Consider the following 22,527-nt stretch of genomic DNA (forward strand, 5'->3'; position numbering starts at 1 on the left):
ATCCAAGGCACAGAGACATGAGTATGCATGATGAATTTAAAAATCTTCAATTCTCCTTTTGTCCCAGTTGTCAATGGAGAATGGTATTGCACTGGCATGTCAGCCTAATGATAAAAGACCATATATGGGACCTGATAGAGGGTCTCAGGAGCCCCTGAATATTGCAGTCTTTGCTGCTTGACTAGGGTACAGAATAAAGCATCCTCTATCCCTGATGATTCAGATCTATTTTATTTGACTGGTGGTCAGAAGACTGCCTTTATATTGTTGCACCAAACATTATATTCAAGAGTTCAAGTATATTTGTGGAAAGAAATTCTGGCAAAGGCCAACCTAAAAAGTGCCTAAAATAACAACCAGACTGGTGATGTTAGCTGTACAGACCTGATTCCCCAAATCTGCTAAGGTTTAAAATTAAGATGAACACTCTCCAGTGGAACCATAGGGAGGTGACTTTCAAGTATACTGGTGTCTAGAAGGAAATAAGTTTTCTATCCCTATAAAAGGCCCCTCAGCGTATCATCCATGTCTTAATTTCTTAAAAAAAAAAAGTGCATATCCTCAGAAGAAAATACATCTCCTCAAAAGATACTTCTTAATTACAAATGGGAAAAGTGGGGAAATCTACCAGATGCAGTTTAACTGAGTGATGAGTCAATATTACCAGGAATAAGAGCTAAGCATATCCTTTATCTCCTAATACAATGTGCCAAGAAAGGCAAAGAAAGAGAACTGTCCCACAGTGAAGATGGAGGGAACATGACAACTCCATCCTTTGCAGGATTCTGGATGGGATGCTGGATCACAAAAGGGACATTAGAGGTACAATTGGTGAATCTTGAATAAGGTTTATAGATTATTTAATAGTATATGCTAATGGTAATTATACTGTAGTTATGTCAGATTACCATGGTGGAGACAGCTGGGTAAGGATATACAGGAATTCTGTGTACTATTTTTGCAACATTTTTATGTCTAAAATTATTTCAAAATGTTAAGAAAGAGAACATATAAATTATGATTCTTCCCATTTCCATTTCTTCTTAGTCTTAGCTTTTTTTAAAGAATAACAAAATGAACATAAACATAAATATAAACCTGTTTAATTCAACCTTTCATCTTTCAAAATGTTTATTGCTTTCAAAAGTTATTTTCTTTTCAAGAATATATTAACCGAACTCAAGCTTTTTTGCTTAAAGAGTGTAAGACCAACAAGACCACTAATGTAGCCTATCCCCACAATTCTCATGAGAGACATTTTATAGACTTCAGTGGGAGAGGGAAATTTCCAGAATTAGTAGTGGTCTTGTCTATCCTCTCATAGTAATGTTCTTAGGACTGATTTAAAGACCTCCTCCCACCATTAAAACAAAATTTCTCTCATTTCTTGTTCGAAGGGGAGGAGTATGTCTTTCACACAATGAAATATACTTCTTAGGTCCTGATAATCCTTAAACAGAACGGTGCTAGCCCTTTAATTCCTTACAGTTGACCTAGATTGTTACAATGAATTCAAATCTCCTGAATTGATTTAGCTGCCTTGGCTAGTTTTGCGAATGCAAATTTTCAAAATTTCTACTGGCATAGGAAACTATAATCTAAATAAATGTGTATTCCCCCCACTTCATATTTTTAGGCTGCTTCTAAATACTGACCTCATCTTAAATATTTATAAAGGTTTCAGCATCCGAGAATCTTTTTCATCTCCCCAAAAATCTAGTAAATGTCTGACAATAGTAGGCACTTTATTAACAGGATGGATGGAAGGCCCTAAGCTAAAGAATTTGCTTGATTGAGAGGCTCTAATGGGTCTAAACAGAACTGCTTTCCATCTCCAAAGACTGCTGCCTGGGGTCATTTACATTTGAATACCTAGAGTTAGTGAGAAAATTTGCTTAAGACTGACTCAAGATCAAGGTTCCTATTGAGAAGCTAAGTAATTTGAAGGGCTTTTAACACCTTGTTAAAGGTAGAGTCACAAATAGGGGCTTGCTGGGATTATCAGTGGGTGTTCCCTGTGCTGTCCACCCAGACAAAGGAAAGCACAAATGTAAGTAAGGCTGAGCCAACTCCATGCAGTTAATATGGTAAGACTGAATAATAGTCCAGAACCATGGAGTCTACTGTGGGAGACCAGAGGAAGGAGAGAACATTTGAATTTAGAACCCCCTGAGCAAGGCCATTGCAAGTATGTGTGAAATGAAGCCCCATGGCTATCAGTTCTGCAGAAACAGAAATGTAGCCTAGAGAAACCTAGAAAAGTCCTGTGAAGTCCCAAGACTGTGTCTGCTTGAAAAGAATAACTAGAAACACCCCACCTATTTGTTGTAGAGCAACACTGATCAGAACCTGATGGTCTTCAGTGGATGGTATTGGCTGTCAATCAACAGAGGAACTGGATGCCTGTGGGTTTGGAGCTGAAGAGGGCACAGAACCACCAGCCTTACTTCCACCTGTAGCCTATCTTGTCCTGAAACCATGAAGTTGCAGTTAAAACTTAAAATGCAACTGATTGAATTTAAATATCAAGTTTGGTTTTGGGGCACCTGGGTGACTGAAATGTCCGACTTTGGCTCAGGTCATGATCTCGCAGTTCATGGGTTCAAGCCCCGCGTCGTGGGGCTCTGTGCTGACAGCTCAGAGCCTGGAGCCTGCTTCACATTCTGTGTCTGCCTCTCTCTGCCCCTCCCCCACTCGGGCTCTGTCTATCTCAAAAATGAAGCATTAAAAAAAGTTTTTTTTAAAGATCAAGTTCATTTTAGTCAATGATTTATGAATCAGGCAGCATCCCATTTAGCAAATAGATAGGAGCTCTGAGGAATGATACAATCTGGAAGACATCTGTAGACAGAAAATAGGGAGGGACAAGGAAAGTGTGGATTGTATCAGGAAGGTCACCATCCTTCAGGGAACAAACAGGGTCTTATCAAGTGTATTACATCACTAATGCTGACCAGGAAATTCCAAACTGACTGGTTAAGATTATATTCCTGGAGGAGATTAAATTTGCAATTAGGTTAGATATTAAGTCTCCTTTGGTGATGTGGCCTTAGCACAAGTTATTCCACTATGGACCTGTTATCTCTTTTTTAGCAGGGCTTATTGAGGAAAAAGGAAAAAGACACTCAGAGGAGCATGATTCTAATTCCCAGAACACTAGGGGTACTTAAATAACCTTGCCTCCTTTTAGCTGTTCTGTTTTCAGTCTGGCTGAATAACTTTGAAAAGAGTATACCTTCAGCTTCTCTGAGTCTTGGGTGAGTGGTGTAAATGCCTCCTCAAGAAGGGGTCTCACTAAAGATTCCTGGGAAGACAGCAGCAGTGTGGTCCTTATTAGCACTGAGGAGCCCTCTGGAGGCATGGCAGTAGTCATTGAGAAGGGAGAGGGCTTATTAGTACTGCACTGAAGTCCAGGTCTGAGATCAGGACTGGCCTCTTTACCTTAAGTCTCTAAAAACCATCTGCACAATGATTGCAATTAAACTTGTGTGTGTGTGTGGGGGGGGGGGGGGTTGATTTTTATGAAGCAATAGGCACCACAGAGAAAACTGGCAAAACCTGGCCTTGAGCATCTGTTTTTCCTGTCCCTTATTCCTGAGTGTTGCAGTCATAAATTTTCTATAGTTGAGTAACATGGTTGATAAGGAAGGCTGTGTGATACAGCAGGAATGCGGTGTTTTGTTCAAGGTGGCCTGGCTACAGGGGAAAGGAAGCAGTATGTCACCCACTGTCCCATGGGCTATGGCATATCTCAGCTCTGGTCCCACAGGGCCTTCGATTTAGCTGAACGATGCAGCAGGAGATGGATGATTTGATGTTAGCATATTTTCTCCTTTGTGCTGCTAAGATGATTAAAGACCCCTATTTGGTTCTCTTCACAGCCCCCTTGGCTGCCAAGTGGAAGAGTTCTCTGTCCTTGAGTCCTTCCTAAGGTGTATCTAAGAGTAAGATTTGAATATGCAGAATTAAGAGTAATGTGGCCATAGCCTCCCCCTACCTCTATCCCTCTGAAGCCAGCTAGATATTTAACTAAAAAAAAAAAAAAAAAAAAATGAAAAGAATATGATGTTGGTGATGGGGAATTTGCTTCATAGTATCTGACTCTTACATAGGGACACAAGACCCTCTAATATCCATATTTTTGGGTGTGTTTAACATTAATGTATTTGGGTGGGCACATAAAAACCTCATCTCCAATTGATAAAAAGATCAAGGCCTTTTAAGTCTTACATTGTAAACAAAACAGTCATTGCTCTATTGATATGAAAACTTTGGTCCAAAGTGGCTCATAAGTACTTGTAGTTGAATTTTTGAAGGCCTTAATGCCATTACTGAGTCTGGTACCAAAAGAAGCTATTTATATTTTTAAAACAGCCCAGTCTTAGAATCCATTAGTGACATTTTCCCCATTTCTGTCAGGATTCTATATAAACTGCAGCCCTGGCCAGTCCCAGTGGAGATGTATAAACAGGAATCACTTCAGTCTATACTTTGACTCTCTGGAAAGAAAGTAGAAAAAAAGAGCAACTGAGTAACAGTGAATGATAGTCTTTTCTGTCCTGTCACATAAGATTTGAAAGAAAACATAATAAGAATATGAATAAATGAATTACTGTAAGGATAATCTGTACTCAGAACTTAAACGAAATTGTACACAACTACTGGAATATAGACAGGGGACTCCAAAAGCAAGTTCTTCCTCTTCTTCCTCTCTTTTTGTGCTGGACTTTCCTATAAAGGCAATACATTCTTTATGTAGAATCTATTGCCTTTATAGGAGTCTTTGTTTGGCAAGCCTGGTAGTAAAAGGAGCCTAAGGAAGTGAAGAGAGCTCAGAAGGGGGAAAGAAGTAGCACTCACTAGGAGAAGTTGTAGCCACTGAGAATTTGTGGGGTCACTCACAATGGATTTTCTGAACATCTACTTATTTCTTCAGTATTTTCCCAAAGCAGCACTTAGTTCATGAAATATCCTCACTCTCACTTGGAGGTGCCATGGATTTCTATCAGCATTTGTCTCACCCATTAAAAGGTCCAGAAGCCACGTTGGTAATATAAAACTACTGCCCCAGAATGTAGTTAAGATACTTCCCAGAACTGTTGTTGAACCTGTTTGTCCCTGGGAATGGCCACAGTTAAATGCTAGAACACTCAAGATACACTTAATGGCCTGAACCAGAGAGGTATGAACATACCTAATTTGTTTCTTTGTGTTAAAATTGCAAAGTTGGAAATTGTGCAAAATAAGTTTTATGTACCACTCTGAGAATAACCAATCTTCATACCAGTCTTCTCAAATTTATCCTCAATAAGAAGACTTCTTATTTCCTGGGGGTTTTCTATGTATTCTAGATAGTTGGCTACGAAACTGGGTTATTTATACTGTGGAACATTATGTTGATGTCTGCTTCTCTTTAGAGAACTTGGAGTCCTCTTCTCTACATGAAATTTACTTCAGTAGCAGATAACGTGTAACAACTATTCATAAAATTTATCTACCAAATATTGCAGACATATCTATGTTTTCACTTTTTTATATATATGCTTGAATATGGTTAAGAGAGAAACATGATAACTGAAGGATACAGTGAACACAACTACAGTCTGCAATCTTTGCTAAAAGATTATGTAACGCATAGGTAAATGTGTATGATGTCCTTGGTTTTTACGACTGAATCAGTAAGAAAAATTTAAAGTGGTGGTTGAACTACTTCACTATCTATGTGGATTGTTAATGTTCACATCTGTAAAGAGAACTTGAGCTATGCTGTCTTGTCACCAAGAAATAAATGTCAAAATTCCCAGAGATTCTGCAGCCTTTACCTAATAAGAATAACATAACATATTATGCTATACATATAATGTACATTATAGTAATGGGTCTGAAGCCGTCAGAAATGAGATATGAAGATGGGAGAAGCAGCCAGGGTTTTATATTAGTGATGCTATATTAATTATGACAGAGAAGGTTTTTCTATTATAAGCTTCATTTTTAAGATGCTTGAAACTTTCCCACAGGAATTTCTCTCATGACAGGTTTTTTTTTTCTTTTTCTTTCTCTCTCTCTCTCTCTCTCTCTCTCTCTCTCTTTTTTTTTTTTTTTTTTTTTGTCCTACTAATGAAAATAAGGAGATTGGTTTTTAATGTTTTTGAAAGATTTTATCTGGGAATAAAAGTGTTTTTCTATCCATTAGAACAGTTTTAAGGTACTTTACTTTCTGAATCCTCAAAACAAATAGCTTTTTAATGACCTTCAAACTTGTCTCCAATGAAGAAGTTTAGTGCCTTTGGTGTATTAGGCAGTTTGATTTGCAAATAATTAAATTACAAGCATTACCCAATGCTTCCTCTGCAAATTATTATGTCCCCAAATAGCAGTTAGCCCACTGCACCTTACAAATGAGGGGAACTTGCAATTAGTCAGTCAGTTACTGAAAATTAGCCATTCCTAGAATGTAAGTGCTGTGGGTACAGTTTTGTATGTGCTGAAAAAGAAACTAGAGCTGAAAATTAGTTGTTGGGCACTGACATGACACAGTCAAATATAAGTGAGCTCTGCTAACAAAGGAGTGAGCAGTATCAAGCTAAAATAGTGGCCTATATGATCTACTTTTTGTTTAAAATCTCACTAAGACAGAATCACCTCATTCTCTGAGCTCAACAGATTGAGATCCACTCAGGAGACACAAGGTTGAGATCCGAAACTGGAAAGGCCTTGACTGCTCATTAAAATGTTAATTATGCCGTGGAGGGTTCAATGCTGTCCTTCAACCATGAATTTTCACTGCTTGCCTTATTAATGTAGAAAGTAACCATAGTTCCAGAGGAGCAGCGGCATGATAGGAAGATAGAATGCACATTTATTTAAATGTACAGCAACACGTTATTTCTTTACATGCCAGACTTTTGAGAAATGGACTCATGTACTTCTTCCCCTTTGTCACCACAGCACTAGCCACACCCCTACAGTTTCTAATTGTGTTCGACGTTTCTGGGATTTTCTTAATTGGGATGGAAATGGACAAGCTTATATTTGTCTCCACGATCTGAGGGCAGAGACTATAAATTCATAGAATATATTCTGCCCTTTCAAATTTTTTCATGAGAATTTAAAAATCAAGCATTAAGCATCATTAAGCATTGCACTTTAAAAAGTCATGTTACATAATTCACTTATAGACATTCCTGCTTCTTTATTATCCTTTTTGCACGTGCTACCGTTGAGGATTTAAGCACAGGCTATCCTTGCTTTTCCATTGCTACTCTGAGATCAAATCGCCATGTAGTCAAGAGTGTACAGCTTGGCAAATCAGTGGTATGAGATGTTCAGGAGTCTTAGAACGATGCTTTCTCTGTGAACCTGTGTCAGCTGTAGCACCCACTCTACCCTCACTTACCTAACATCTTTTTGCTGTGTGGGGAGTGGGTAACTTATGCCATCTGACAAAAGAGATCTGTCTTCAAGATCCCTAAAAGCCAGAAGTTTGTAGAAATCACTACATTTTTCTAATTTCGTATATTATTACTCTTGACCTATACTTATCAGAGCATTTATTATAAATAGTCCTAATATCCAAAGAAAGTACTTTGAATGGAAGGTTTTCACTGATAATTTCATGGTAATGGCAGCGTTTGGGAGATAGAAAGATTACATCCTTTGCATTTCATGTCAGAATATGACATGGATTCCTTCCCTGGTAATAGATACTTTTCTTCTTCATATTTCACTAGCCTACCAGTGATGTAAAATTTGATTTAGCTGTTGGCCATGTGGTTATATGATCCCAAAGGTTTAGTAATCTGGGGTTCTGTTTCTAGTTCTTAAAATCCTTATAGTAACAACAAAAAAGTTCATGGTGAAAATCAATTCATACTATCTCTTTCTTCTTCATAGAGGACGTTAGCTACTTTGTTAGTTTTAACTTTGGTTCTTCTGAACATGGACTTTGGCATTCCCCTCTTAAACCTGGAAATGTTATGATGCCACCATAAGAGATAATGTTTCGTGGATAATCTTGTTCATGTTACTTGACTCTTCTGACATGGTCTCTTGTTAATAAAATGGTATATGTGATCATCACAATATATTGCGTTTATTTAGGAATGTTAACTTTAGATATACGATTTTCATTCCCATTAACAATGCCTAGTCCATATAACCACTAAATAAATAGTTGTATAAGATACCATTATCTTCAGTTTCATCAACACAGTATCTCTATAAGATAGGTAGAACATGCACCTGTCAAATTTTATAAATGAAGACACTGAGTGCCAGAGTAGGTTAGGATTTCTCCCAGATAATAGTATTCTGCTGTGGTGCAGCTGAAACCAGAAGCCAAGTTTCCCAGTGCCATATCTGTGACTTAAAAAAACAACAAAAACAGAAACTATCTGTAGGATAAAGATACTTGTTTTCCCATAGATTCTATAGATAATGTTTAAAGGGGAGCAAAATTGGCAAACTCTTTTGAAACTAGTCACAAGCAAATTCAAGGTATAATTTTAATTAGAAGGGAAAAAAAAAACCTGATGGAAAGTTATTCTAATATTTACTGAAGCCATTACTATGAATTTGATGTGGTGCGTATACTTATCTGTGTCATCACATAGGTACAAAATGTTTGCAGCATGGCTTTTACTGAATGAGCTTTTTCACTTTAAACACCATAATGCTGGGATATTGATTAGTTTTTAAAGAATTCGATAGTTGCAAATGAATGATATTGTAACAGTGCAAAGTTACGTGAATAAATATAAGACTATGAACCACCTGGTTTTGAACAGATTATTTTCTTAGTTTATATTTTAATTGAATCCAGCTTTTCACATACAGGCCACTTTATTTCATTTCTGTTTGTATATGGTAATACTTTGTTCTACCACTCCAATCATTTCCATATCCTTTCTACTTATAACCATGTTCCCAAATTGCACATAATATACTGAGGGAGTGAGCAGAGAAACATTGCCCTAATACTCCAGATTCCCTTTGTCAGAGTTCTAAGAATATTATGTCATCCAAATAGTCATTTAAACCATATAAATCTCCAACGATCCCTGATTTTTGCATTTTCTATGTAAGCAATGATGAATCATATTTTTGGTTGTATGATTAACTCAAGATTTAAAATTTCTATTTTTTGAAACTAATAAATCTGACATCAAAATCGCATATTCCCAGCTTTATCCCAGAAACAAAGCATCAGGATTTTGAGTGAATTAAACTTCACCTTCTAATTGATGTCTTAGTTTCACATCTCAGTAGTAGTAAGTTGTTGAGATCTATCCTTCTTTTGGGTTAACATTACAGACATATGCTCAAATTTTTAACTTAGAAAACAGCTAACCTGTGACCCAGTGCCAGAAGTATGACTAGATCACTTTACAGCCAAGCCACATCATAATTATAATTTCAAATGGAATGGGGGAAAAAAGTTGTATAATACAAATAGCTGCCTAAGACGCTTACTCAGTAATTCTGCTGTTGAATGTTTTTGTGCCAGAGTTTTAGCCGACAGAAAATTTTTGTGAATCATTGGTGTACCTTTTAGAGTGTTTTAGGAAATGCTTTTGACAAATAATGTTTTAAACAGTATAGTGATTTGATTTAGAGGTATTAAGAACTATGGGAGAATTCACAACTCTAATAATTTCTTCCCAAGGTATTGTCAGGGAGGAAGACTTTCCTCTGCCCTTCAGAGTCTTTTAGTTGGACTAAGAATCAAATTGACATGAGACAGATTAGCAGGAGAAAATCAAATGTAATTTCTTCTGTACGGGAAATCCACACAGAATTCCAAAGGCAGTCAGGCAAAATGAGGTATATGTGTAATCCTGAACCTAGGAGAAATGGGGTAGGAGTCTGTGTTCTTCAAAGGGAAAGAACACACTTCACAGGAAGATGTAAAAGAGTAAATGCAAACAAATGTTTGCTGGGCTAAGCAGAAACAATGGGACATAGACGACTTTGAGATTTTAATTCTCAAAATACTGTCACATTTTCTGAGCACTGTCCCTGCATGTTCTTAACTCTGGTTGTGTACTCTCTTTGTATCTACCCCTCACTGAGAAAACAGAGGAAGGGGAATCTGCTTTTAAGTCTTGCAGACTTGGGTTCAATTCCTGGTACAGCCCTTTACCAGCTGGGCAGCCTTACTATAGCCATAATTTCTTGGCTTCATTTATTTCTTTTAAACATATAACAATAAAGCCAAAGACAGGCAGTCCAGGGCTTGTATGGTTATTATACAGATTGAGGTACCTAGGCAACTTCCAACTCTAGGCTCTTATATCTCTAGGATCTTCATGATTCTAGATGGATGCATTGGGTCCATTTGTCTCAATATTCCTATCTGGGAAAATAACAACAATAACTACCTTGACATTTAGATTTAGGATTAAAAATATATATAAAGTATCTACCATAGGACCTATCAATGAGTTATACACTCTATAAATGTTAGCTGTTATTTTCATTACCATGATTATTATATTTGCCTATTGACTAATTAATGATGGCAGCTAGCATATTTTAACCTTTAATTATTAATAAATCATGGTGAGGATATTTATACATATTTATAACCCAGTAGATTGGCCTTCTTAGTGTTATTTCTTCCCATACTTTTTTTCTACTCTTACTATTTCCAATTTTAAAAATAACAACAGGGACACCTTGGTGGTTCAGTCAAACATCTGACTTTAGCTCAGGTCATGATCTTGTGGTTCCTGAGATCAAGCCCCATGTTGGGCTCTGTGCTGACAGCTCAGAGCCTGGAGCCTGCTTCAGATTCTGTCTCCCTCTCTCTCTGCCCCTCCCCCACTCACACTCTGTTTCTCTCTCTCTCTCTCAAAAATAAACATTGAAAAAAATTAAAGACAACAACAAAAAAGATAATAGTTTTCCCATTTTATCAGTTTTGTTTTTGTTTTTGTTTTGCTATTGAGTTTTAAGAGCTCCTTATGTATTTTGTATTTTAACCTCTTATCAGATCAATGGTTAGCAAATATTTTCTCCCATTCCATAGGTTGCCTTTTCACTCTGATATTTGTTTCCTTTATTGTGCAGAAGGCTTTTAGTTTGATATAATCCACTTGTCTACTTTTGCTTTTGTTGCTTTTGGGAATGTACTTTGGGAATGATCATTGCCAGCGGCAAGGGGGTGGGGTGGGGAGGAAATGGAGAGTTTCTATTTAACAGGTGTTAAATTTCAGTTATGCAAGGTGAATAAGTTCTAGAAATCTGATGTACAACATAGGTTGTATGGTGCATTTAAAAAATTAAGAAGATAGGGCACCTGTGTGGCTCAGTCAGTTAAGCATCCACCTCTTGGTTTCAGCTCAGGTCATGATCTCTGGGTTCATGAGTTTGAGCCCCACATCAGGTTCTATGCTGAAAGTGTAGACCCTGCTTGGGATTCTCTCTCTTCCTCTCCCTGCCCCTCCCCTGCTTGTGTTGCCTCTATCTCTCTCAAAATAAATACAATTTTTAAAAACTTTAAAAAATTAAGTAGATCTCATTTTAAGTATTCTTACTACAATTTGAAAAGTAAGTAAGAAAGTAAAATAAAAACTAATACTGGCAATAGAGCTGGTGCTACCATTCTTGTAAATGATGTTCAGTGACCCCTAAAGGGCAACATGTTCATGGTTTTAATGTGTATTTTATGACAAAGAGGCACTACACCTGCAAGATAATTTCCATTGAAGCCCTCAAGCTCCAAAAGACAAAGTACAAATCTAATATATCCACAAAATAACCTAGCTTAGCATCTGCATCATATTAGATACTGAATAAATATTTGTTAAATAAACAAATGAATTAATGATGTAGGAAAGTCCAGCTTTCTATATCAGGTCAAAATCAATACCAGGTATTTACTCAACAAATATTTACTGAGCATCTATTATGTGTCAGCCACTCTTTTAAGATCTGGGAATTCTGAAATTAACATAACAATATCCCTGTTCTCAAGAAGCTTACATTCCAGTAAGAAAAGACAGGTCAAAAACAAATGAGTCAAAAAATACATACATAATACATTAGATGTGATAAGTGCTGTGGGCACCAACAGATCAAGGTAAAGACAAAGGGCATATGGAAAAATATTGAATAATGTATCAATTATTATATAGCAAACCTCCTCAATCTCAGTGCTTAAAACAGCAACCTTTTAGTTGCTCATAATTATATGACTCAGCTTGTTACGTTGAGTTCAACTGGTTGGTTCTTCTGCTGTCATGGGGGGTGGCCCAGGTGAGCTTCTCTGAGTATGAGAGACAGCACCAACTACCAGACATGTGAGTGAGACTATATTAGATCAGCCAACCACAGGCTGAACCGACAGAACTGCAGTTTCATGAATGACACCAGATAAAACCATCAGAAAGATTGTCTCATCATGAGACTGCAGTTCTCTCTGGGAGTTCAGCCTGTGGTTGACTGGTCCAATATAGTCTCACTCACATGTCTGGTAGTTGGTGCTGTCTCTCATACTCAGCGAAGCTCACCTGGGCTATCCCTCATGATAGCAGAATTTCAAAATGATGAGAGTAGAAACTATGAGATCTCTTGAGTCCTAAGCTCAGAAGTCACAAATCATTTCCAGTGCATTCTTCTGGTTAAATCAAGTCACAGGGCTTACCAAGATTAAAGGAAGAGGAAATAGACTGTACCTTTTGATGGAAAGAGTTATATAGAACTCATGGCCATTTTTAACCTATAGATAGGGAGTTACTATCTTATAGTGGAAAGTCAGTAATGACGTCTCTGGTGGGATGACATAGTGCAGAGACCTACATGATATGAGGGAGTAAGCAATGTAACATTCTTGAGGAGTGCATTCTGGGCCAAGGGAATTCCCATCAAAAAATGCCAAGGTGGGACAACAAAAAGCTCAGTGTGCTTAGAAATGATGGGCAGAGGCAAGTGTGTTATGAGATGAAGGTAGAGAAGCAATGACAGACCATATAGTATAGGTCCTTATAAGCCATTGTAAGGTGTTTGTCTTTTAGTCCAATTGAGATCAGAAGAACCACTGACAGAGTTTTGAACAGAGTGACATGAGTTGACAAATGTTTCAAAAGGATCTCTCCAGCTGCCATGTTGAAATTGAACTTCAGGTTATGTGGCAAAAATGGGAACAAGGAACCCAGTGATGGGATTTACCCAGGCAAGAGACAATGGTAGCTTAGAATAAAAGGGTAGAACTGATAGCATTTTCTAGAATAAGTTGTAATAAGGCAGAAAACATATACTGGATTGTGTGCAGTCTTCCCATCCAGATTGTCAGCTTCTCTAAGAAAGAAATTATATTAATTTTTTAATGTGCCTTTAGCATTTCAAAAGCACATTAAATACTTACTGACTGATTAGTGAAGACTCCAGTCTTGCTGCTGGATTGAAAATAATCACTACATCATGCCGAATCTTTCAGAGTTCATCATCAAATGATGTTTGAAGACCAAAAACAAATAGATGGGCCTGTTAAGATCCATTGATACTCTTCAGATTACATTTCTACTATATGCTGAAGAACAGCAAATGAATTAGAACTGAAACGATTTGTCTGGATCCAGCAGTATTAGTCATTTCTTGAATGCAAATAATCACTAAATTAACTAAACAAACATCATTTAGTCCCTACTAAGTGAAAAGCAGTATGGCAGAGATTCAAAGGCAAACAAGATACAATTCTCAAAAACACTAATATTCTAGTATGGCATAAAGAGTATTAATTTTATAATTGAAGAAAGTGAGGTAAATTTATCACCTAATATTCTGGTGTTGGATAGAAAGCATTAGTAGACACACAGGATTGTGGGGAGGATCTAAATATAGAGTATTCCTGGAACTACTTCATTTCTCTATAACAAATTAGAAATCTAGTATTTTGGTAGAGGCATTACTATTGATTCCAGGCCCAGTATGATGGATGATAAGTGCTCTTTTTGGTGGTAGCAAAGTACCTGCTTCTAAATTTCATCCTAGTGAATGAAGTATATACGCTTTATGTGGGTGTTAATCTTTATTTATTGTGATACACACAAACACACACACACTAGTATATAATATTATATACAGACACCATTATGATTGACATAAAATAATTTTGAATAACAATTGAATCATAATACAGAGAATATTTTTAGAAGGAAAAAGAACTTACAACTGTTACCCATTATTGTGTTCTCAGAATTTGCAATTTAATTTTTTTAATGTTTATTTTAGAGAGAGACAGAGAGACAGAGAGACAGAGAGAGAGAGAGAGAGCAAACAAGGGAGGGGCAGAGAAAGAGAGGGAGATACAGAATCCAAAACAGGGTCCAGGCTCTGGAATGTCAGCGCAGAGCCAGACGTGGGGCTTGAACCCACAAACTGTGAGATCATGACCTGAGCTGAAGTCAGATGCTTAACCAACTGAGCCACCCAGGCGCCCCTCAGAATTTGCAATTTAACTTTTACTGTATCACCCAAACAGTAAATGATCTCACTAAAGAAATATTAGAAGTTTCACATAATGAAAAATTGGTATAAAATCAATGTTTTTCTTTAATGTATCATAGGATATATTACTTAAATATAGGTTATAAACCATAGAGTATGACAATCTATCTACCTTTTGCTAACTTTCTCCATTGATAACTCAGTTTGTTAAAACTGTGACAGTAGTGCAACAATGCTTGCAAGTGTAAATATGCATGACATTCTTATAACTTCATAGGACATGTTACATTCTGTTCTAAAACAGATTGCAATTAAAATTTAGCATTGAAAACCTCTAGTATGGAAGTGAGAAACCCAACTTTGCCTCTCAGTCTGACTTAAAACAAGTTTCCTAAAATCACTGTACTTTACTTGTCTTATCTATAAAACTAAGTGGTTGGGATAGATCAGTGATTCTCAACCCTGGGTGCACACTTGAATCATCTGGGGAGCATCAGAAAAGTAATAATGCCCGGGGTCCACCCTAGGGCTTAATTTTTAAAGGACTCCAGATTAATGGAATCAAGTGTAGAAAACCAATGGGCTAGATGGTCATTAAGGTTACTTCTGCCAAAACTTTCTAATTTTATATTCATTGTGTTTTGACATAGTAACAATTGCTAGAGATAACAATATTTTCAGTTTTTGTATGGCCTAAAAAGTAGAAATTACCCTCAAATACTGTTTCAATACAAAATTGAGAATATGTTCTCATTTGTACTTCAAAATTTTCTGTTCTATGGGAGTAATTTACACCAAGAGCCATATATACATCATTTATTTGGGTGTAACATATACATTAAAATAGTACAGGGGCACCTGGGTGGCTCAGTCAGTTAACCATCCCACTCTTGATATCAGCTCAGGTCATGATCTCACAGTTCATGAGAATGAGCCCCATGTCAGGGCACTTTCAGTGTAGAGCCTGCTTGGATTCTCTCTCTCTCTCTCTCTCTCTCTCTCTCTCTCTCTCTCTCTTTCCTCCCCCTCTTCTCTCTCTCTCTCTCTCTCTCTCTCTCTCTCTCTCTCTCTGTGTGTGTGTGTGTCTCTCTGTGCTCTCTTTCTCTCCAAATAATTTTTAAAAATAAATAAAAAATTAAAATACAGATTCAACTAATTTTTAGATATTAATGACCATTATGATGGGAAACAATTGCTTTCTTTCAGTACACATTCATTGTAAAAATAGTATACTCAGAGGTTGTGTGTAGATTTTTTTTGAATTGTCGTTGTATCTATGTTGATTTTGGAGAAATGGAGTATTAATATCCTAAAAGATAATAAATCACCTAAAGTGTATAACTTATTCATAATAAATACTTTATGCATTGATTTATTATGAAACAGAATAGACAGTTTTATAAAAGAATGATTCAAGTGAAACGCCTGGTTGTATTGATATGTTAAAAGGTAAAAGTTTCATTTCGTGAAATGTGTCACTAAGTTTTTTCTATCAGGTTTTACTAAGCAACTTTGTCACAGGGAACAGATAATTTTTTCTGTAGTCTTAAGTACTAATGAATAGCCACATGTTATATTGTTTAAAACTCCCATGAAATCAAGAACCCAATGATATACTCAGATCCAAAAAGAAACCAGATAGATTGTTAGGAAATTTGGGAAAGATCTCAAATAAATATTAAGCTAGAAAGTAATGGATTTTGTGTCTCATATTTTCACAGAATTCTGTGCTTGTGGGTATGTATGTTTGAATACTTTGTCCAGGCAGACTCTTCTTTTAGCCAGCCTAATAATAGGAAGAAGGAGAAGAGGTACAGATGACAGCTAACAGCTAACATGGGTGAATGTAGGTGTAACCAACAAAGAATGTGCTGGCTGTATGGAATTTCTGCAGGCCTAGTTATTTTTGAAAGCTATTTGAAATAAGTTTTAATGCCCAGAAAAGACATTGTTAAAAGGAAATATTTGATTTTCAGTATAATATGTATATCTGTATCATCATTCTATGTTCACTTCTGACATCATCAGTCTGTTTTCCTTATTATATCTTTACTGTTCGTACATATTTTGTTGTATTTGTTTGCCTTATTGATGGAAACCTGGAGTTAGTAACTAAAAACAATTCACAGATAACCCATTAATCATAACATGCAAAACTATGACATTGGAAGGATAATATGACTGCTGGAATAGTCCACATGTTTGAAAATCTTGTTCTTTGCAGACTGGGGAAGTATTTTGCTTCACAGTAGCTCTACCAAATATCAGTTTGCTTTACAAGGTCTCCCTGAAATCAATCAGACACATGTACCATGCTTTCAAAGAATTTTGTATAGTAGGAATAAGGTATGAAATGTTTGAAAATACAAATGACACATACTATAGGTTTTGTAATAATAATGACATGTATGCTTGTATTTAAAAACTAATTTATAAGAGTTTATATGGTTTTAAAATATCAAGAGGTTTTATGAAATAATATAAAGTATAGTATGAGAATGGCATCATGTTTTTTTGCTCAGCTTCTACCAAATGTAGAAGTTGGGTAATTGCCTCTGACCTTTCAATATCTTCTCCACTACTCATCTCCAAATCCTGATGTTCTCCTATCAGATACATTATTTTGTATTTTCTACCTTGTTTTAAACCAGGAAGTGCACATTATACTATACTCAGTCACTCATATTATTATTAGTTTAATCACATAAAGTCAACAAAGGGAAAATAATTACAAAGGAATGTAGGGACATAGGCTAGGTAGTAGCCTCAGGAAGGTGCACATGAAGAGGGGATCCATGAGATTTGAAGCATTTCATGCTTGGGGTGGAGTGAGACTGGTGTCACTTACTTTCCAATTTTGCCTGAGGCTGGGCTAGGTCAGCAATGCAATCATTGTACAAACAAAACAGACTAAATTGACCTACTTTTCTTAAGATGTCATATAAAATTTACATGATCTTCAGAGTCTAGCAGCGTTGTATTGAACATAGACTTTATATCTGACAGCCAAAGTTTAGTAATGCTAATATTTTCTTGAGTAAACAAACTTTCATTACCTGGATATAAATATATAACTGTCTCATATGAGGTCTTATTTACAGTAAAGTTTTTCCTTATTAAGACTTTGTTTTATTTGTCATAGCTACATAATGTGAAAAGTTTAAGTACTAGACTCCATCTTGAAAGCACAGATATAGCATTAAAGTAGAGCTGCCATCCAGGCTGAATAATGCAGAGGTTATGTTTTAAAACACGTCAGATTCCCTTAACTATATCTTTCTTCTTTAAACTTTAATCAACTAAGATAAATGTTTTTCATTTGGCCTTAACTGTTTGTCTCAAGAAGATAGAAGACAGATAGTTAATGAAATAAATTGAAGTGCTGCTATGGTTAGGAAGAACTGAAATTTAATACTGTTGCAGTTGGTTGAAGGTATAAGTGATATATGTTTTTAAATTTGTCATGGCTGCATGATATCATGAGAAAGAAAAGAGACCTCCTAATTTTGAATTGGTAATACTTAAAATTCTTTGGCTGAACTTAGGTAAATATTTTATGTAGTCCTCCTCAAATGCAGTGTATTCCTTCTTAAAAGAATTCGTAATTAAGAGTATTTTGAGTCATGAATATTAATGATACAAAAATCACAAATACTAGAAACATTGCTTCTAGATACCAAAAAGCATAGTGTGAATTATATTCTGTAGCTCATCTTGGAGGTTCAACTGTCAGAGAAAAGCCTCTCTCATTGAAATCTCTCAGAAATATACTGCATACATATTTAACCCAATAGCTTTAGGCATTCAAGGATAGAGTAGGTGAAATCAAAAGTATCCTATCGAAATTATGTGTTATTTCTTCAAATTTTAGAGTAGTTTTTAACACAGATAATAACGTGGTTTGAAATTAAAACACACACATACACAGGTTTGCTAGTTAGAGAGTTTCCATACCTGGGGGAGGGGAGGTGAAAATTGGTGCATTCAGTATATAACACGTGTAATGGTAATAAAGTTGATTGGTCAAACTCTCTAGCTTTTTTTTTTCTTTTTCTTTTCTTCCTCTTCCTGTAGAGTAGCTCAGTTGGGAGTGGAAGGGTTCTCCCCCCATCTTATCCCCCTACTAAGAAAGCGTAGGTTGATACCATTTTTATTGTTCTGCTGGGGTGGGAAATAAACCATATGCTTTAGAATTTTGAATGACTAGACCAAAGGCAAAATTGAAGCAGGCCCTCTTTCCCCCTTCCTACCGGACTTTGGGGTATGGTTATTCTTCCAAATGTTTTAGCAGACTTGGTGTTAGCTTAGTGTTTCTACTCCAGGGCAGAGAGGCAGGTCAGGGGAAGAAATGTCAAGGGTTTCAGAGGCGTGTTGGGCTGAATGAAGTGTGGAGTGGGAAGCTTATGTCTGAAACCTACCCTCCCCTGGATACCAGGCAAAGGCAATGAGAGTCGTAACCAGCTGATGCCGCTGCTGCTGCTTCCCGTTTCCAGGGTGAAATTTTCACAGCAGCTAATTCTAAAGGGAGGAAAAATCCCTAACCAGCAAAGGAAAAGATCCTATCACTCAACCCAAGCTATATAACCTTTTAGGCAGGCTTTTCAGAGAAATCCGCATTTTAAAATCCAGCGTTCACGATCCAAAAATACGGACGAGAATCAGAGCTGGTATGAAAATCTGAAAAGCCTCTTTACACTCTGAGTGTTTGAAACGATCCGATGAGCATAGGAAGTGGCTGCCAACGCTCTGGCGGCTGCTCGTGCTGCCACCGCCGCTGCTGTTCCTCGCAGAGGGCTGGACAGAGCTAGTCCCGGTTTCAGCACCTCCGGCGCTGGACAGCTCTTCTGCACGCTCCTGCTTGCTTTTTCCAAACACTCTCGCTTTGCATTACTGGAGATGCATCTAAATTACGTTCTGTTCAACAACAAGTAGATTTTTTTTTTTTTTCCTGACGGGAATTACAGTAGACGATTCTCTCAATTAAACTGCATTTTCTTCTTTACGGATTTGGCCGTCAGGCGTATTTATCCCGATCTCCCCCCCCACCCCCCCTTTGCAGGAACGAGTCTTTGGGAACGTGGTCCACCCAGGGATGTAAAACTGTGCTTACCGATGCATCCCATACGAAATGCTTATGTGATCGTCTCTCTACCTTCGCCATTTTGGCTCAGCAACCTAGAGAAATAGTAAGTAACAAAGGGAAAACAAGGCTTTAATGCAAAGGCAGGGACATTGTGGCGAGGGTTTCTCCAGGGAACTGCATTTTAAAAGGGGAAATGGAAAATGTTGCAGGGTGGCAAAATTGGGTTCGTCTCCTCCTTAGCTTCAGTAGCTTGGTAAAATGAATTCTAGTTGGTGTGTTATAACTAAATACTACTCAATTTTATGTCTTCTAACTTGAAATTTCTGCAGTATAGTTTTGAGGATGTACTCCATCATATTACTAATATGCTGCAAACTTTCAAATAAAAATAATTGCCAACTTAACCTTTATTTTGGAACTGAAAAGCTGGTCTGGGGAATTTGTGAGAATACTGTTGGTAATAGAATGAAGACCCCAGACACTATAAGCCAAACATATTGCATATCTGCATTGGGTATTTTCAGTACAGGTTTTCTGGGGGTGTCCTTGGATATTTATTTTTAAAAAAACAAATGAAGTTTTCATGAAAGCACAGACTGCCTGAAACTGTAAAATCATTCCTTAAAAGTGTATAGGCTTGTAAAAAACTAGTTTCTGAAATAGACAGCTGCATAAACTATCTAAAAGAAAAATAATATCCTCATAAAATGCAGTTTGAAGATTATTTCAAAAATTGAAATATTGAAAATAATTATTTAGATGAATGTGGCTTTCTGTCTAAATTTGGCCTAAATATGCCTCACTCTTCTTACTTATTTTGATGACAGAAATACATAATATAATTTAATGTGCATACCTAAGGTTTGGAATACACTTGATCTTAAAGTGTATTTCTTCAAACTTCCAGTATTAAAAATAAGAAAAACAATAGATTTCATTAGTTAGTATCATGTTAGTGTCTAAAGAAAGAAACCTCTCAAATCAGTGACTGCTTATAATCTTTATATATGTTTCAAAATATATAAGGCTTATTTGTCAAGGTCATGTATTTCAGGGACTGGTACTGGCATTATGAAAATCATCTCTGCATATTTCGTTAGAAATATAGAAAAAAACCCACAAAATATGTTTTAAGTTCCTGATTTTGAAATCTGATTTTCTTCTATATCCTTAGAGGCCAAGCAAGTGAAATTAAATAAGAGAATACTTGACTTAGAACAAAGTTGTCAAAAGTCAGAAAGTTTGAACAATTTTCAATATCTAGGCACCAGATTGGGGAAGCAATGAGTTATAAATGAGAAGATCAAAGTAAATTTTACCCAAAAACATACTGTGAAATAACTGAACTATAGTTGTTGAATAAAAATGAATGCTGCTTCAAATTTCAGCTAGAGAAAATTTAACATGTGAATATTCACCATAGTTTTAGTTTTAGTAATTTGTTGTAGAAAACCATAGTGGGTAGTATGCCATAATCAAGCATTTAAAACTCTCAGGCCTTTATTACTTCACAGTGGGAGAGAGGGGGGAGCTAGAATTAGTCATTTTAGAGGTTGAGAATATATGAACTGAGTGGTTACTGGGTAATTATCTGGTAACTATAACAACTCTATTGGCTGTTTTTGAGTAGGATAGGGTAGTTTTGCTGAGTTTAGAAGTTATTTCAATTTATGAAAACGTTATCTCTCCTTTTTTTGTTTCTTTTGTTTAATTTACAGATCATGGAATCCTCTGGTACACCTTCAGTTACCCTAATAGTAGGCAGTGGCCTTTCTTGCTTGGCCTTGATCACCCTCGCAGTTGTCTATGCAGCATTATGGAGGTATGTAATCAATTAATGCACTTGCACTGGAATGCTCTGTTACTCAGATTAAACCTGGCAATATGATCATCATTATCTCTCCTTTTTAATTTACTGAAAGAAGTATTTTTAGAGCAGAGTTATTGCAGTGATTGAGCCATAATAAATGAGCTTAATAATAAATAAATAAATAAATAAATAAATAAATAAATAAATAAATAAATAATAAAAATAATAATAATAAAAGTTCTTACTAAATTTCTTGTCTGTTTTTGCCTATGATGAGAAAATAAACAGAACAGACACACTTTCCTTCCCAATTCAAATGATGGTAGCTTTCAACAAGTTGCTTATCCTCAAACATGGTATCCATAATACTCCAAGTTTAGTCTATGTTTGTTTCTATTTATCTCAATTGCCATTGAGCTTTAGAGTTTAATTGGTACAGCCAAAGTAATATCTCTGTTATATAAATATGTTCTCCAAATTCTTAAGTTTTAAGTTTTAAACTTAAGAATTTAAGCACATGCTTTCATTATATCCCAGACAATGAGTAAATCTTCTGTATTACTAATACACAAATACCACAATGCTATAGGAAAGTCTTGTGGTTGAATGTTTCCAAAAAGTCATATTTTGGCAAACTGATTACAAGTGAAAAATACATAAACAAGGGCATGTAATTGAAAAACTTTGTTCTACAGTATTTGAAATTGCATCTGCTTGATAATGCATGGAAACTTAGTATTTCTTGAAGATGTGTTCTATTAATAAAAATTAGACCTGTGTATTTTAGACATTATATTATATCTGTTCACATATTGGTAAACAGTACCTAACCAAATGGCCAAACTTCCAAATGGATTTAAAAATATTAAGTGTGAGACATTTTTATATCCATCTTGATTATTTAAAAATGTCCCCAAATTGGTTGTTATATTAGTAACTAGATAACTGTATATTATTTCCTGAAAACTTGTAATATTAAAATTGCACAAGTAGCTAGTCCTTGTGGTTTACTGTTACTTAAGAGCAATTCAGTTGAAAAAGTAATTATAATTTAATAAAGAAATGTCATTTCATTCAACATCCTTTCAAAAAACTAATTGTCCACCATATTTTATATTCTTTTGAGGATAAGAATTAATTTTCCAGGATATTAAATTGTCAGAGATACTAAAATTTTCATGCTTCA

The 22,527-nt window shown here is 36.0% G+C and overlaps 1 protein-coding gene across 2 annotated transcripts in view; it reads left to right on the plus strand.

Moving 5' to 3' along the window:
* LOC122220060 (adhesion G protein-coupled receptor B3) overlaps window positions 1-22,527 on the plus strand; it is a 362,141-nt gene that overhangs the window by 179,408 nt on the left and 160,206 nt on the right. For both annotated transcript variants that reach the window (XM_042939127.1, XM_042939128.1), the window contains 2 exons: window positions 19,508-19,634; window positions 21,250-21,353. In XM_042939127.1, the coding sequence (XP_042795061.1) occupies window positions 19,508-19,634; window positions 21,250-21,353 (231 nt within the window). The remainder of the gene's footprint in view (window positions 1-19,507; window positions 19,635-21,249; window positions 21,354-22,527) is intronic.

Source organism: Panthera leo, chromosome B2 (genome assembly GCF_018350215.1).
Source record: "Panthera leo isolate Ple1 chromosome B2, P.leo_Ple1_pat1.1, whole genome shotgun sequence".
NCBI classification, from domain to species: Eukaryota; Metazoa; Chordata; class Mammalia; order Carnivora; family Felidae; genus Panthera; species Panthera leo.